Source organism: Sus scrofa, chromosome 4, assembly GCF_000003025.6.
Source record: "Sus scrofa isolate TJ Tabasco breed Duroc chromosome 4, Sscrofa11.1, whole genome shotgun sequence".
Lineage (NCBI taxonomy): Eukaryota > Metazoa > Chordata > Mammalia > Artiodactyla > Suidae > Sus > Sus scrofa.
Window position 1 is genome coordinate 84,674,161 of NC_010446.5, and position 18,256 is coordinate 84,692,416.

At 45.4% G+C, this 18,256-nt stretch overlaps 1 protein-coding gene across 1 annotated transcript in view; it reads left to right on the forward strand.

Annotated features, from left to right (window-relative positions):
- FAM78B (family with sequence similarity 78 member B) overlaps positions 1-18,256 on the forward strand; it is a 107,237-nt gene that overhangs the window by 76,337 nt on the left and 12,644 nt on the right. Inside the window, exon 2 of the mRNA XM_021089485.1 lies at positions 14,604-15,479. Within this exon, the coding sequence (XP_020945144.1) occupies positions 14,604-15,126 (523 nt within the window). The 3' untranslated portion in view covers positions 15,127-15,479. The remainder of the gene's footprint in view (positions 1-14,603; positions 15,480-18,256) is intronic.

Genomic DNA, 18,256 nt, shown 5'->3' on the forward strand with positions numbered 1-18,256 from the left:
AGCGTCTGTCAGCCTCTTCTTGGTCTGTCTGTCTGCCTCTCTACCTGCCTCCCCAATTCTGGTCCCCCAGAGCAGCCAGAGCCTCAAGGACCCTTCCCCAGGGCCAGCTGACAGGGTGGGCAGGAATGGAAGGGGCATCCTCATCTCTTCCCCAGCCTGGGATCAGTGAGCCTCAGGCAGCTCTGGTCTGGAGCTTGGTTGAAACAAGAAAACAGTGGGCATGCCGTGTCCAGATCATGGTCACTGCTCACTAGGCCCTGAGACCTCTGTAACCAGAGGTGGGTGAAACCTAAGAATGCTTTCTGATACCAGAGGGTGGGTGGTGCCCCTGTAATGAATGATTCATTCATTCATTCATTCATTCAGCTGGTGAATATTTAGTAAATTCCTGTTCATCTTGGGGAAGATTTGGCAATCGTGTCTTTACTGACATCTCCTTGACCTTGAAGACTCTTGCCCCTAAGTAGTTCCCACATCAGATGGCTGTTCAGGCCCACAGAGAGGAAGACTTTCTGAGATCTGGCCCCCACCTCCTTCCACATGAGGTCAGGATGGCAGAGTGGCTATCTCCTCCTCCCAGCCAAGCTTCCTCACATCGTCTTCATCAGACGCCTGTACCACTGTTGGATTCAGCCCCCAGAAAATTAGCCGTGTCTTTATAAACAACAGTTAAAGCTGCAGATGTTCTGTGCTAAAAGAGTCAATGAGACTGCAGGGCGCACAGTGCCAGACTGTGTCAGCTCAGCAAGACAGGGTAAATGGAAGGACCCCAACATGTCCTCCTCCAGAAGATCCCATATGAGGAATCCCACTTGAAGAGCACAAAAAGAAATAAGCAAACCACACCTCCTCCCAGTCAGAAACAAGAGGAAAAAATGTAAAGAAAAGAAAAGGCTTTTCACTGTGGCAGGAGCTCCCGGATTCTAGGCTCCCCTGGGAGCTGTCAGAGAGGCCTCGCTTGGGATCCAGGAGGAAGTAAAAGATTCAGTTGACAGCCATGGCTGGATCATGTACTGCCAGCACTTGGCCCCTCTGGACCCTTACAGTTGGGGACGGGGGGGGGGTACTGGGGGGGGGGGACGACTCATGGGCAGTGCTGATTGTCAGAAGGAGAGCACTCAGCTCCAAGCTTGGAGCCCCCAGGATGCAGGGCCCAATGCGTTTTCATCCAGTCCCTTTGAATTCCTTTGGCTGTCATGTTAGGTTTTTCCCCTGGACTCTTGAAGAGCCTTCGCCGCCTCATCCCCTTTGTTGCCAACTGGAACTAGCCTCATTAGCCGGCGCTGCCTGCTCTGCCAGAAACACTCGGCCAGCTCATTGCGGCAGCTTGAAGGAAGCAGCTGCTCTGGGCTCATCTCTGGAGGCGCAGCGAGCCCTGTCCTCAAGACGCCCACAGCTTTGAGAGTTCCCACTGTGGTACAGTGGGTTAAAGATCCACCTTGTCTGTGTGGAGGTGCAGGTCGATACCTGGACTGGCACAGTAGTTTAAGTATCCGGCATTGCCGCAACTAGGGGCATACGTCGAAGCCCTGGCTCAGATTCAGTGCCTGGCCTGGGAACTTCTATATGCCACAGGGTGGCTGAAAATGGAAAAAAAGAAAAAAAATACCCCATGGTCTGGAGGGAAGACGGGCCTTGGGGATTGGCGAATGCAGCGCACTGAAATTCACACTCCGTTGGAGTTCCCACTGCGGCACAACAGCATCGGCTGTGTCTTGGGAGCGCTGGGCTGAAGGTTTGATCCTGGACGGGCACAGTGGGTTAAGAATCCGGTGTTAGGTCATAACTGTGGCTCAGATCTGATCCCTAGCTCAAGGGAACTCCGCCTGCCACAGGGCGGCCAAAAATGAAAAAAGAAATTTGCATGCAGTGGGACAGCCCCTCCTAGATGACTTAGTTGCAAATAGGGGATGAAAAGGAGCCGAACATTGAAAAAGCTAGGGGAAGAGAGTTCTGGACAAAGGGAACAGTAAGTCCAAAGGACCAGAGGTGGGAAGGAGCTTTTCTTGTTCCAGGATGAAAAAAGTCGGTGTTGCTCGAGAGGAAGGAGCCAGGAGAGGTGATGGAGATGAGAACCAAGAACTGGCAGGGGCCACCTAATGCAGCCTGGGTGGTGTTAAGTGCCGGAAAAGCCATCATAGGAGTTTTCAGAGAGGTGAAGGATGATCTGACTTACGTTTCTTAAGAACCACATTGGTGGCTTATGGGGGCAAGGGAAGCTTGGACCTGGAGGGCCCACAAGGAGGTCACTGCAGCGCCCTGGGGGGAAGAGAGATGGGAGGAGCAGGATGGTGGCCTCGCACATCGAAGAGACAGGTCCTGGCGTCCAACCCATCAGGAGGTCTGGCCATCACCTCAGGTTGGTTGTCAGCTCCTTGAGACCGAGCACAGACCCCAGCATGCCTAGCGCTGTGCCTGTGAGTGGCCAGCTGTGAAAGGGACACAGTCTGGGTCTGCCTGCTCCCACCCCGCCCCCCGCAGGCATGCATGAGGATGCTCCCAGGGTAAGGCCACCTCAGCCCCCAGCTCTTTCTGCAGCTCAGAATTGGAGCCAGAGGCAAACCAGCCTCAGACATGACCGAGAAAGCTGGCCGCCGACCCAAGACCTCAGGGCTGTCAAACAGGACAAGCCAACAGAGATCTCTGAGAACCCAGCTGGGACAGGGGGTTCGACAGAGGAACTGACCTTCAAGTGGTGAAGGATAAATACATACTGAGAAGGTGTCTCCAGGGGAAGGGAAAGCCAGTCTAAACAGAACATGAGAGTGGCTGACAAGAGAAGCTTTTCGCTCACACACAGAGCTTCGCCCAACACTGACGTCTCTTTAAAAACACTGGAAATTGTCTTTTCTGCTGTGGGAGAAAAAAAAATGCCTCCCTGTGTGCCAGAAAGAAAAGGATGTGGTCAGGAAGGAAGGGGGCGGAGGGGGAGGTGGGAGGGTGGTATTTACAGGCTTCTTGGAGTCTGACATAAACAGTGCAGAATGAAGAAAAACCTAATTTTAAAACTTACTCTGTAATCATGGTGCAGGCCATCTGAGAATCGGGACGTGTGCCAGCGCCAGGGCTGGGATTGGTGCCTGAGGGGGCTGGGAGGCTGCCTGGGGGCAGCGGGCTTTGTGACACCCCAGGTGACACAGGGCATCAGCTTCAGGATTCTCCTGCTTCCCACCCCCCCTCCCCACCCCACGCCCCCACCTCAGCCTTCCCCCAACCCTGAGCCCTGCCCCCACCCGCTCCTTCCAAAGGGGCTGATCTCCATCCCAGCCTCCCCACCCACCACCCTCTGTGAACCACTGTTTCCAGTGCCTCTTATGGAGGGGTGTGAGGGGAGGGAAGATGCTGGGGCCTGCCTCTGCTAGGTCCAGAGTGACGCTGAGCAGGAAGCTTCCTGGGACATGGGCACATGGCTTTTCTCAGCGCTAGATGGAAAAGACAAGACTGAATTCTCAGAAAACCTGGTGTTCTCTTTAAACTTTCCTGGCTGGTAATTCTGTAGGTTCAAGCCTTGATATAAAGAGACAAGGTGGGGGAGTTCCCACTGTGGCACAGTGGATTAATGATCTGGCTTGTCTCTCTGGAGGCACAGGTTCAATCTCTGGCCTGGCACAGTGGGTTAAGGATTCCAAGTTGCTGCAGCTGTGGGGTAGGTCTCAGCTGTGACTTGGATTCAGCCTCTGGCCCAGGAACTTCCATATGTGGCCAAAAAATAAACAAAAAAGGTAGAGAGAGAGAAACAAGGTGAGGGCCTCTTTTTCCACCAAGTGCAGTGAAGGTTGCACAGTGGTCAGTCTCTTCTTTAAGAGCAGGCTCACCAAGAAGGATAGACCACAGACTCTCAGTACAGGGCTTGTGATGTGATCTGGACTGATGCCAGCTGCAGAACTGACCCTCTACCATGCCTACCCTAACCCTTAAGTTGCTGGACTTGGGACAGAACCAGGGATCAAGGAGAAACCTGGGTACCAGGGAGGATGCTTGTTTGGAGAGGAGAGTCTGTTTAGCAATTGTCCCCAAAACATTTTAGTATCTTAACAACTGGTAATAGCAGCGTGTGCCAGCTAATATCACCCATGACTGTTGCCATTATTTTTCAGAGCCTTTGGAGCTCAAATTTAGAACCAGGGAGTCACTGTAGGCAACACGTGTGATTTAGAATCAGATCTTGGGTTCACAATTCAGTTCCGCCCCGCGCTAGCTGTGTGACCTTGAGAGGGTTCTTTATTGTGGGACGGAAAGTGGAATGATGCCTGTCTTACGCAACTAATGAAAGAAGTAGGTCCAGGGTTTTCTGAGAATAAATGTTAAGATAAACAGACGTCAGTAAAACTAACATACTGAAAGAAAATTCAGGATTGGAACTGTCCACAGTTCCAGAGCTGTGGATAGAGATTTCCTACCTCTTATCCTTCCCAAATATTTATAGGGTCCAAGGGAAGAATGAAGTACCACACACCATATTTTTAAATAATAATTTTCTTTTTTTTCTTTTTTTGATTTTTTGTTTGATTGGTTGGGTTTTTGTTTGTTTTTGTTGTTTTTGTCTTTTTAGGGCTGCACCCACGGTATATGGAGGTTCCTAGGCTAGGGGTCAAATCAGAGCTACTGCTGCCAGCTTGTACCACAGCCACAGCAATTTGGGATCCAAGCCACAGCTGCAACCTACACCACAGCTCACAGCAACACCGGATCCTTAATGCACTGAGCAAGGTCAGGGATGGAATCTGTGTCCTCATGGATACTAGTCAGATTCAATAATTTTCATTTTAAGCCAGACTAACAGACTGCTAAATGTATAAATCAGACTAATGGAGTGCTAAGTTCTATCTTCTGACCTTGACAGATCTATTTTGATGACAATATGGAAAGCCAGGTTCAGGTTCTAAACCTGACTCCTCAAAGTTCTGTGTCAGATGCAGTGGCATTGGAATACTTGGCCATAAGCCACTGGTTTTGTTTCTCTTCCTTCACCTTGCTCTGTACCACATCAAGGTATGGCCCATCCCACCTATGCATGTGGCACGTAACATATGCATGTCCAAACTCCACGAATGCCCCCAACAAACAGCCTTGGGCCCAGGGGTCCACACACAGGTGGAGTGAACTGCCCTTGGGAAAATAAACTGGGAAAAAAGGTCTGTGTAGACCCTGGAGGCAAGTTTGGGGCCATCTGGGATGGAGCCCAAATAACCAGAAAGTAGTCGAGAAGGAGAGCACAGGTTCTAGGTGGGCACATCCTGAGCCCCACAGACTCCTTGCCCAATGTGTAAGGGCATGGCCAGAAGATACTACAGTGGGTCCCTTTAAAGTATAGGGCCAGGCAGGGGCTCCTCTTCCTTAAGCCTAGGGGCAGTCCCATCCCAGATCTCAGAACCTCCCCTTGGTTCTCTCCATGTGTGGTTCCCCCGACTCCCACCCCACACTCCATCAGAGACATGAGTATCAGCTGTATCCCTGCTCACATGCCCACTCCCTATCTTCAAGAATGCTTTTGCTGGCCCCCCCACTCCCCTGATGACCACAGGGCTTCAGTGGGAGCAAAGCAAGACTCCTTTAGAGACATTGCACTGGCCCTCATGGACACCAGAAGAACTGGTTCAGTCTGGTTGGAGGCCTAAACCTCAACCCAGGGACCACTTATTTGAATGAAATGCTTCACATGAGTCTGTTTGACTGAGATTTGCCTCTTCCTTCTAAAAATGGGACTCAAAAAGCATGCAATAATCAATGTTTTCATGATTAGCTCCATTGGCGAGTCCATTAGCTGTGAGCTTTGGGTCAATGGCTGCTTGTCTAAAATGAAAACACACACTGTGTTTATCACAGTGAGGAGAAGGGTTGTTGGAGAAGGAGGGGAATGAGATGATAAGAACTAGTGTGTTACAGTTTACAAAGCAGTGGCTCACATATCATCATTTGATCCTTGTAATAGCCCTGAGATTTAAAAGGTGGGGTTATTTTTCTTCCCATTTAACATAGGAGCAGCATGAGGCTGACTTGCCTGAGGTCAGCCAGCTGTCACCTTGGGACTGACAGTGAAACCTCCTGAGGGCAGTTTTAATGCTTCATCCATTCACTACATCAAAGTCTTCAAGGACAGAGTTGAGCTTTAGAACTCAAAGGCGCAGGAGCTCCCATCATGGCTCAGCGGTAACGAATATGACAGTATCCATGGGCATGTGGGTTCAATCCCTGGCCTCTGCCAATGGGTTAAGGATCTGAGTGTTGCTGTGAGCTGTGGTGTAGGTCACAGATATGGCTTGGATCTGGCATTGCTGTGTCTGTGGCGTTAGTCAGCAGCTATAGCTCCAATTCGACCCCTAGCCTGGGAACTTCCATATCCCATGGGTGCAGCCTTAAAAAGACAAAAAAAAAAAAAAAAAAAAAAAACTCAAAGGTGCTCTTCCCAAAAGTGTGATGCAGTAGAAAAGGCAAGGTTCGTGGTTATGAAGATTTGGCTTTAAATCCTGGCACTGCCCCTTCCCATCTATATGGCTTTGCTCATTTAACTTTTCCTCATGTATGCACAACATATAATAATTCCTGCTTTATATGGTTACTGTCAAGTGCTTGCATGCGGAAAGGTTCAGTGACTGTTCATTTCCTTTTTTTCTCTAACCCTGCCCCATCTCTGTTCCCTGTTGATACTTAATCTTCAGTGTCACTCTGTGCTGTGTATTTCCTTTCATTATCTCATTTAATTCTCATACTAAGTGCATCAACTAAGTTATGCCTTTTTGATAGATGGGAAAACTGGCATAGATAGGGCAAATAACTTGTCTGCTCAAGTGGCAGCTAGTGAGTGACTAGTGAGTTAGTTAGGTTTGCAAATCTAGGCAGTCTGGCTCCAGGAATCCTACCTTCAGCTATTTTGCTTGATCAGCTCTCTACTGTATATCTTCTCTCCCTTTCATTGCCCAACTTTTTGAAGAAACTCCCAAACTCTCCATTTTTTTCTTACGGAATGGCCTCCACCAGCATATCTTTACTGCTGTCTTGATAGTTAGTAAATCTAACAGCTTCTTCTTAACCCCACTCTCTTCCATTGGTGTGGCTTTTGACACTGATGACTCCTGAAATTGTCTTGACTTTGTAAATGAGTCCTCTCCCTTCACTGGCTATTCTGATTTTCAGATTCCTCTGTCTTCCATCCATTTAAACAAGTTCCCTAAGATCTCGCTTTCCTTTCCAGAGACTTCGCCCATCACCATCACATCAACTGATTCTCTCCATGAAGATAGTTGCCAAAGTTATGTCACTAGGCCTGACTTTCTCCTAAGCTCCAAACCCATTTTTGTAACCCCACAAAAACAGCCTCGTTCTAACTGAAATTCAGTCTCCTCCTATCTTCCACGCCAAATCAATTCAATATATGTTTATTCAACAAATAAATTTGAATGCTGTCTGTGTGCCAGGTAGTGTTGTAAGCACTAGAAATACTGTTGCTAAAACGCGGCCTCTGTGCACCAATGCTGAAGATGAATCTTGGAGATAGAGTTTTGGTTGGAGGAGAAAGAATAGCTTTATTGCTCTGCCAGGCAGAGGGGGACACAGGGAGCTCATACCTTCAAAAACTGTGTGTCCCAACCGCAGAGGATTTGGTGAGGAGGTTCATAGCAATGGTTCAAGGGCAGGATTGCTGATAAGGTTCATGGGTGTATGTAGGGCGTGTATTCTTTAATCAGGCCTCAGGGGGTCTCCTGATGAGCTTCTGTGGTTCTCTAGTTCATCAAGCTGTGGCCTCTCTGGAATGAAGAATGCTTCATTGGGCATCTTCCTTTTGTTGGGGGTTTTTAGTTATGTGGAAAAGCTCAAAGACATTGTTATGCATATTCATGTCCCAGAGCACTATGGGGTCCTGCTTGGGTTTTAAAGTGGCAGTGAATAGAACATAGGAAATCCCTGCCTATGGGGTTACATTTGAAGAGTGGGATGAGGAGAGATATATCATTAGCAAAGTTATATAGTATACTAGACAGTGCTATAGAGAGAAGTAAAGCGGGGGGAGTGTGGAGGGCTGGGGCAGGAAGTTGCAGTTTTAAATATGGCTGTCATGGGGAGTTCCTGTTGTGGCACAGCAGAAATGAATCCAATTAGTATCCATGGGGATCCAGGTTTGATCCCTGGCCTCACTCAGTGGGTCGGGGATCCATCATTGCGGTGAGCTATGGTGTAGGTCGCAGACATGGCTTGGATCCCTCATGGGTGTGGCTGTAGCTATAGGCCAGTAGCTGTAGCTTTGATTCAACCACTAGCCTGGGAATTTCCATATGCCATGGGTGCAGCCCTAAAAAACAAAATTAATTAATTAATTAATTTTAAAAATATGGCTGTCAGGAAAGATTGCACTAAAAATATGATATTTGAGCCAGGGATGACAGGGATAAGGGAGCAAGCCTTTCAGATCCTGAGGGAAGAATGCTTCAGATAAAATGAAGGACGAGTGATAAGACCCTGCAGTGGGAGGTTGCCTAGCATGCTCAGTGAACAGCACAGAGGCCAGAATGGGCCAGAAGGAGAGAAGAGGAGATGCAGTCAGAGAAAACATGAGAGCCCAGTGATGTAAGGCCACATAGATCTTTTAAGGACCTGAGCTTTCTCTGAGTGGTTTAGGAGCCATGGAAACATTTCAGACAAAGGAGTGACACTATTGTGCACACATCTAACAAGGTCACTGTGGATCCCATGTTGAAAATGGACTGGGACAGCAGAGTGGAGATGCGAGCAAGGAGACGAGTTAGGAGGCTCTTGCATTAACCCAGGAAAGGCCACTCTAGCTTGGTGTAGGGTAGTGGTGATGGAGGTGAGGGGAAAGAGTTTATTCTAGATATGTTTTGATGGCATCCAAAGGATTTTCTGATAGTGAATACATGGAAAGTGAGAGAGTGTTCAAAGGTGACTCTCTGAAGTTGTGGCAAGTGGGCAGTTGGGTATATGGTTCTGGAGCTCGGGGAGCAATCCAGGCCCGAGATAGAAATTTGGAAGTTGTCAGAGTATAGATGGTACATATAGTCACGAAAGCAGATTCACCAAGAGAATGTAGGCAGGTAGAAAATAGAAGAGGACCAAAGACTGAGTGAGACCTGGGCCCCTCCAGTGTTAAAAGGTTGAGAGAAGAAGCAGAACCAGCAAAGAATATCAGAAAGGAGATATTGAGATACTAGGAGAAATGAGAGTAGTAAGCATGTATCATGTGCAAGACATTGTGTTCTGGGCAAAGAATATAAACTTATATTAAAAAATATAAATCCATCCTCACTCTTTAATGGAGGAGTCAGGGCTTCACACCTTGAAATACCACTATGGGTGGGTCCAAGCATGGGTGTGGAATGTCAGTGACAGTGAGACCGCATCCTGTTACTTCAGAGAATGATTTTACTCACACACACACACACACACACACACACACACACACACACACGGACCACTCAACCATTCAACCAGGCTTGGCTCTTCTGAGTGTTTGGTGGTTGCTTTACTTTATCCTCTCTTTTGTCTCTGATAGTCAATCAGTTTCCAGCCCTCAGAGAATCTCCCTTTGCAGCATCTCTTAAACATGGCCCCTCCTCCATTCCCTCAGCCACCAGCATAGATGGAAACCTCATTAAAGATCACCTAGAATGGGAGTTCCCCTTGTGGCTCAGCAGTAACAAACCCTACTAGTATCCATGAGGATGCAGATTCCATCACTAGCCTCATTCAGTGGGTTAAGGATCCAGCATTGCCATGAGCCGTGGTGTAGGGGTCATGGTATAGACTGACAGCTGCATCTCCGATTCGACCACTAGCCCCCTAGCCTGGGAACCTTCATATGCTGCAGGTGCAGCCCTAAAAAGCTGGGGGGGGGGGAGGGGAGGAAGTCACCTAGAATGTTGTAAAAGCTTCTAGATATCCTTATTCCCCCTTCCCTTTAGGGCTCTAATTCTCCTTTTCATATCACCCTTCTCCCTGGCACAAAAGTCCCACCACCCCTAGGAGGAAGCCCAGTGCCTAAGCCCACATTATGGAAGGCACTTCACAGACTGATGCTACCCTCCCAGCCAGCCTGGTCTCCACTCTTCCCAACACAAGCATTCCTAGATGATCCTCCGTGTTCATGCTGGATGTCACATGTTTGCCCATGATGGAACCTCCCACCTGGGAGTGCTTCTCTTTAATCCCACCACTTTACTTCCCATTTCCTCTGCAAATCTTCCCCCTTACTGTGGCCTTACATGGAAGTCCATGTCTCTGACTTCCTGTATCACTCAGAGTATGTGTCATATAAAAATGTGGGTATATGGTGGCATGAATTGTCATTAAAAATATTTATATTCACCAATTCATTCATTTTTCATTTATGTGTGGCTTGTTCACGTCCCCCTCAAGAATAAATCATTTTCAGTATTAAGCATGGTGCTAATCTAATGATAGATCCTAAATGAATAGTAAGTGTTAGGTTTGTTTTTTTTTTAAGGTGAGTGAATATATATAGAGTATAAAACTGTGATAAATCACTTCATTATATACAAGTCTGCCAAGTTCCAGGTATATAGAAATGAAAATGATTCAAATAAAACATTTATTTATTCCTTCAACAAAGATTATGATCTACTACATGCCAGTAATGAGCTGGATAGTAATGATTAAAAAAATAACTCACAACCTCAAGCCTGAAGGAAACTGTAATCTAATGAGGAAGACAAACACATAAACAGACAATTCTAATGTAACCTGGGATCTGTTAAGTTCTGGATATATCCATGGGAGCACAGAAGAGAAACCTTCCTGGAGGAGATGATGTATGCAGTGATTCACAAAATGAGTAGTTAAATACAGTGAGATTTTGGAGGGGAAAGAGAAGTGCAGTCAGTCAAAGGGCACAGCATGAGCAAAGGGGCACAAGTGAGAAACAGCCTGGTATGTAGGAACAAGGAGGCCAGACCTCAGAGGGCCACATATGTCCTAAAAAGAACTTGAATTTTATCCTGTAGGTGATGCCAGTGATGCCCACGTAAAGGAGCCTTTGAAGGGTTTCAGGTATAGAAAAGACATAATCAGATCTGCCCTTTTGAGCACCAGTGCAGCCTAAAAGATGAATTGGAGGGTGATCAGGGGTGGACATAGAGAGGCGAGTATGGACCATTACAGTAGATTAGGTAAGAGATGCTGAGGGCTTGGATTAAATGAGGACAATGAGACTGGATGGAGAAAAGAAGATAAACCCAAGCATCACTTATGGAGCAATGCAAGTAGCTGTGGCAGTCCAGGAGCGGGGAGAGGAAGTGCCAAAGAGAACTCTGACTTCTGGCCTGGAAGATGGGGTGAGCAGCGGGGCTAAAGCCTGCATCTGAGACAGGGGGCAGGTCTAGGTTTATGGTGGAGATGGTGAGTTTGGCATGGGCTATGTGGAATTTGACATGCCTTTGGCATTCCATTCGAAGAGGTCCTCTTAAATGGTCATAGAGTGATTCCAGTGTTGTTACCATTCTTGGAACTTATCAGGAACCTCTTTGAAAGCTACTATCAAAGCCAACTTCTCAGCTACGTAAAACAGTCATGCATTTTATAGACATAACTCTTTTTGCAAAAATAAAAACTAAAAATCCACCACATTGGAATGTACATTAATACCTATTTTTTCATAAAAGTAAGAAAAATGATATGATAATTTTCCAAAAAAAAAATCTACTCCCTATTCACTAGGCATAAGTCATAATAAATTTTGGCCACTTCCAAAAATCAAATCCTCCCGTAATGATATAGTCCTGGGGTCCCTGGGGCTGTGGAAGAGAACTTGCCTTAGATCCAAGAGATTTCCAATTGAGCAATGGCAGAAGTCACAGCAATGGATGGAATGAGTATGTAGCCGCCTCCCCAGGTCACCACACCCATTGGCTACACTGAGCCAGGTGCTTTTGTTTTGTTGTGATGATTGAGAATCCTACTTTATGTCTCTGTTCTAGAGACTACTTCAAGACAAGGTGATCTTTCTTGTCTTTCAAGATAGGCATAAGAATACAGCTTTATTATATTATCTCTGTTTTCAGAAAATCTGGGACCCAACTAAGCTTTGAGATTTTCCCATAATATCTAGACTCTGAGCCCAAGTCTCTGCTCATGTAGCTCTGGGCAGGAAAATGGAGGCACAAATATGAATTGTAAAGACTCTGTAGACAAAGTAATTGAATTGAATGGCAAGAGATCCAGTCCTGAAAAGAACAGTGTTATAGCAAGCCAAATTCTCCAGGCAACATGCCAGAGCTGGCCCAGTGTTTAGTTCAGGAGAGTAAGTTTGATTTTATTCTACTGAGAATACTCATCCTCTGGCCCCACAGAGGATACCAAAGGCCAGCAGGGCCCAGACACTGTAACAAAAACAAAGAACAGGATTGAGGCAACACAGAAAATGAATGGCTGGTGACTGAATAATTGTCTCAACCTTTGACTGGGGGAATAAATCTGCCTCCAGTGTGGCCATTTCATTAACCCAACGGGCAGATTTTTTTCTCACTTGACCTGACCCGTGTATAATTATATCCCACTCAAACAATACTGATTCCCTTTTGTACAGTAACAAGTGACTATAGATTTACCTGGGAGCTACTCCTTGGCTCAGTTAAAACTAGCATGGGTAGAAAAATGGGTTATCTCCAACTTTCTCCATCAAGTCAATTCTTACTTAGTTTCTGCCAACCATTATACACTACAGTTATAGTAGCATGGAAGCAAGAGAAAAGTTTCCTGTGTGGCTGTGAGCTCAACTCCTCTCCAGCAATCCAGGCTTCTCTTCCCTTTGGGCTGAAGATAACTAGCATAGAGAGTGCTGTAGTGACAGCAGGAGGCAGCAGTTTGTGTCTCCATGTCCCCATGTGAAGGATTCTGAGACATTTCAGTATTAACCTGGCAATACAACTCCCTCTGAGGCCACGAGTATAAAGTCCTTCAGGATCTTCTGTCACTTCATAGGAGAAATTTATTTATTTATTTATTTATTTATTTATTTATTTATTTATTTTTAGGGCCGCACCTGCTGCACATGGAAGTTCCTAGGCCAGGGGTTGAATCAGAGCTGCAGCTGCCAGCTTATGCCACAGCCACAGCAACATGGAATCTGATCCACGCCTGTGACCTACACCACAGCTCACAGCAATGTTGGATCTTTAACCCACTGAGCAAGGCCAGGGATTGAACCTGCATCCTCATCAATCCTAGTCCAGTTCGTTACCACTCAGCCATGATGGGAAGTGCAGGAAGAACTTTATATCAAACAAGACTGCCACCTCTAAGCTGAGGAGTGGAGCAGTCTCATTTCTTTCTTTAATTATTAAATTCTTATAAAACAGTACTGAGAATCATCCTTGGTCGCAGGAATTTTGGATAAATGGAGGGTGCTTAGCCAGACTCTACTGACTAAATGTCTGCCCCTATTAGGGACCAGTCCAGCTCCCCATGGCTGCTCTGAGAGCTGATAGTTCATTGGATAGCTTGACTCTCCTCCACTCTGGCTTCCTCCAGCATCATGTAAGGGCACTTCAGAAAGCAGTGTAGCACAGTGGTCAAAAGCATAGACCTTGGACAACTCCCAGCTCCACCTCTTACAATCTGTAGAACCTTGGCATGTACCTTAACATCTTTAAGCTTCCATCCTCTCATGTGTAAATGGAAATAAAAATGTATTTATTTATCTTGTAGGATATTTTGAGCATTAACTAAGAAAACATAATTATTCAGCACATTGGTTGGAATAGAGTAAACATTCAATAAGTATCAGCTTGAGGATGATAATGACAATGGGGGAAATACATGGGCTGAGATAGGGCACATAGCTTCCTCCTTCCTTCTGTTCAAGGTTGGGGGCAGTCAGGAGAAGTAGCAAAGTGCCAAGAATGGCAAGTTCATTAAACTAAGCAAGTAGACTTCCAGCCTGGACTTAGAGTTGATGGAAGAACAGCATATTTGAGGCTATATATGCCAGTCTATGGCACAACTTGTACATCAAGGTGGTTTCCCAAAGGTGACCACTATCTCCTATGTAATGAGTTTCTATGTATATGTTTTATAAGTTCTGGATTGGCCATTGACTAATTTAAACAACCTTCTTCGATGAGTAGAAATTCTACTCCCGTGATTTCCTAGGAAATCAGTATAACCTTTGACCTTACCTCCTTTTGCCCTTCTTTGCACCTGTTTCTTCCTTCCAAGTACATCAGATTTCAGCTACCACCTTCTCTTAACAAACAAACCTTACACACACATACTTCCTGGGAAAGTGGGTCTTGCAATGGAATGCTTCTAGAAAGTCCATTACAACTGCACCATTCCAAATAATTGATGCCTCTTGTGTGTATCACTATTGCTTCTTTGAGCTTTTGGCTTCCAGTTGGACCAGAGGTGGTTTAATTTAACTTGTTTTTGGTATTGCTTTTGTATTTTTGTTTTGTTTTGATTTGTTCTCATTTAATCCTGAAGCAGCACAGCATAGAACTTTTTGGCCTGAATTCCCCCTCTGAGCTTCCCATTTTGCCCAAGTTGACTGTGTTCGTAAGTGGTGGGCACCTCTCCAGCTTTTGAAAAATTCATTCAGCCTCTTCTTTTCTTGTGCATCTCTTCTGCTTTGCCAGGTCAAGCTGGGAACTTCCTGACTTGAGGGAAGGGAGAGTAAAAGCCATCAGTGACTCAGATGGGGTGAGCTACCCTTGGTACGGGAACACTACAGAGACTGTGACCCTGGTTGGCCCCACCAACAAGATCTCCAGGTTCTCCGTCAGCATGAATGACAATTTCTACCCCAGTGTGACGTGGGCAGTGCCAGTGAGTGACAGCAATGTGCCTCTGCTCACGAGGATCAAGAGGGACCAAAGTTTCACTACCTGGCTGGTGGCCATGAACACCACCACCAAAGAGAAGATCATTCTGCAGACCATCAAGTGGAGGATGAGGGTGGACATTGAGGTGGACCCTCTTCAGCTCTTGGGGCAACGTGCCCGGCTGGTAGGCAGGACTCAGCAGGAGCAGCCCCGGATCCTGAGCCGGATGGAGCCCATCCCCCCCAACGCACTAGTGAAACCCAATGCCAACGATGCCCAGGTCCTCATGTGGAGGCCCAAGCGGGGGCCACCTCTGGTTGTGATCCCTCCCAAGTAGAAGCAGACTGGCCTGACTGTGTGTGGAGCACATGCCACTGAGACACGCAGGGAGGTTGCCAGGGGTGGCAGGAGCCAAACTGAGTTTCTGAGCCAAAGCAGACCTCGCAGTTTGCCAGCCTTTGCAGCCACTTGTGAAGAGTGGAGCTGCTCTTTGGGTGGTAGAACCATAATCCTTAGGAAAAGTCCCTTCCTTTTAGGAATAAAGAAATCACTGATTTGACAGACTTGCTGTGATTACCATGCAAGTAGCCATATTTTGGAGCTGACCAGGATGATTCTTTTATCTGAACTCTTGACCATTTCTTTCCTGTGAGATGCAGGGGATGGAAACGAAACTAAACAGTGCCTGTGGTAAATGCTGCTTCCCAACCAATTTGAAGTGAGAGTGAGAACATCCACACCAGGTGTTTGTAAGAGAGTCCCACTGTCCAGCTGGAGGGTGCTGGGGAAGGGGATGGAATGAAAGTCAGGTGGTGAAGAGAATGGGCAATGGAAAGAGAAGGGAATGCTTTGTTATTGAAAAATAATACCCGTGGGAGTTCCTGTCGTGGCTCAGAGGTAATGAACCCAACTAGTATCCATGAGGATGCAGGTTCAATCCCTGGCCACACTCAGTGGGTTAAGGATCTGGCATTGCCATGAGCTGTGGTGTACGTTGCAGACACAGTTTGGATCTGGCATTGTTGTGGCTATGGTGTAGGCCAGCAGCTACAGCTCCAGTTCAACCCCTAGCCTGGGAACCTCCATATGCTGTGGGTGAGGCCCTAAAAAGACAAAAAAAGAAAGAAAAAGAAAAAAAGAAAAATAATACCTGTGCATGTATTAGTTAATCATCAGATCAGCTACACACTCCCTGGAATGAAAGAAACACTTAGAAAACTGGCTCCATTCTGAAGGAGAGCGTCCTAGGAACTGTCCGAGGTGCTGACAGTGGTTCTAACTGATGGAGACTCTCAATGGTTCCATCTACCCACCTCTTTCCAAAAACTGCTTATTCAGAGTATCCTCAGTCACAGTATTTGGATAAATAGTTTCTGTATTCTGTAGCATCTGTGATATATTGGTCCTTCACCAGATTTTTAGTGAGATCTGAGTTGTGATTTACAGCTTCTTATTCTGTTCCCATTACCAGCCCTACATTTACAAAAAGATAATTATTTATGAAACATGAACCCATGTAGGGTTTCAAGAACATTTCAACAAATAAGAATAATATTTTTATTCTTTGGATTTTTTTTTGTTTCTGAATGATTGAACACATAGAATGAACATGTTTGCATATGTGCACACACATTCACACATGCAAGCACACAGGCCAGAATGCAGATAGCATAATTACTAGCAGATTTGCCAGCTGTACTTGCATGTGTACTTATAGCTTTTATGCAAACACTGCACATACTTTGTGTATCTATATGTTTATTTTAGCTCAGTTTCACAGAAGCTAAACTTTAACTACTTGAGCATTTGTGAGGAAGTACTTAATAAATGCTTAACTTCAGAGCTCCTAATGAAAATCTGAATCACTCACAGTAGGCAAACTTGTATTGCTGAGATCCAACCAATAGAGATGAGAGACCATATTGACTTTAGTCAGGCCAATAAAAACTTTGAGGTTTACAGTATTTACAATAAGGACTTTTCCAGCTCTTCTGGCTCAAATCACCACAAAAAGAGCTTTTCCCTTTATTCTCAATAGTACTAATTTGATAGATAGATAGATGGATAGATAGATAGATAGATAGATAAATAGATAGATAGATCCTTGTTCAAAATCCCCCATGCCAATAATTATAAAATTCTCACAATGTCATTGCGTAGTCTGTGGGTGTATATTGCCAGCTTAATTTCAGAGGTGAGAGAGTTAATATTTGGAGCAGTTACTGCACTCCTGTAGTTGGCTCCAATGATCTGTCTTTTATCAGAGTTTGAAGATGGAGAAGGAAAAGCAGGAAGACTTGTTTATTACTTTTATTAACAATGCAGTTTAATCTAATTTATTTCAGGTTCTAATCCCAGAGGATGGTGCTTCTTTGCAGGGTTAACAGATCCATTCTAAATTATGTAGTGTTAACTCACACCCCAACCACCAGCTACTCTCTCATAGATTAGTTATTGATGGCAAGCTGAGCTATTTATAACACCACATTAATGACACATCGGTGACTCACAGAAGACCTGGAGACATTCCATTTAGAAATAATTCAGCTATTACATTTGGATTCCCTGGCTGTTTCCATGCCTCCTTATTTTATGGAAGAGGTAGCCCCAGAGAGCTCCATGGTTTAAATATGAAACTGCTTAATTTCCATGCTGACATCAGAAACAGGAATCTCTCCCTGTGATTGAATTAGATGCTATCCTTATGGAATTCTGGAGTGTGGATACTGATCTTGGAATCTAATCCATGTGGCCTTACTTTAAGAAAAGCTGATATTTAAAAATCAAAAATTTTAACAGACAAAATATTAATCAGAAAGTATTTTTATGTTACAAAATCCTACACAAGATTTCTGCCCATGAAAATAAGATATGACTTACACAATTACATGCGCGTATAGCATAACTTTTTCAGAGGTACATCTGTATTTATAAAGCAAAGTGCTACCTACTTAGCTAGACTTGTTCCCACTGAAAACTCATACTTTTCAGAATTTTAAAAGAAATGACCCCAGGCCAGTTTTCTGGAAAGTTAAGTAATAACAAAATTGAGAAAAATAGATGTGAAAGTGCTTATAAAATTTAATAGCACTGTGCAAATATATATTATGACTATTGTCAGTGATACTTTTGTCAACTCTATGGTTGGGTCTCTCAATTCTGAAATCAGTTTGGCAGAATGCTCTGTTGCTCTGCAGCCTATTACTTTAGAGTTGCTTTACAAGGAAATGTTCCCTTTTCTTTCTCTCATCCTTAAATCATTACGTTTCAGCTTAGTCAGGACATTGTTAAATGAAAGTCTCCCCAGCAAGAGAGAATTCACCTTGAAGTCTCTGTTAGGGTCACCTCCACCCTCCCACCAGGCCTTTCTTCCTCTGACAGTCCTTAAGTCTGATACCAGGTGCCATTAATTTAAAGGGACTTGGTAGTTTCCACTGTGGCTCAGTGGGCTAAGAACCTGACTAGTG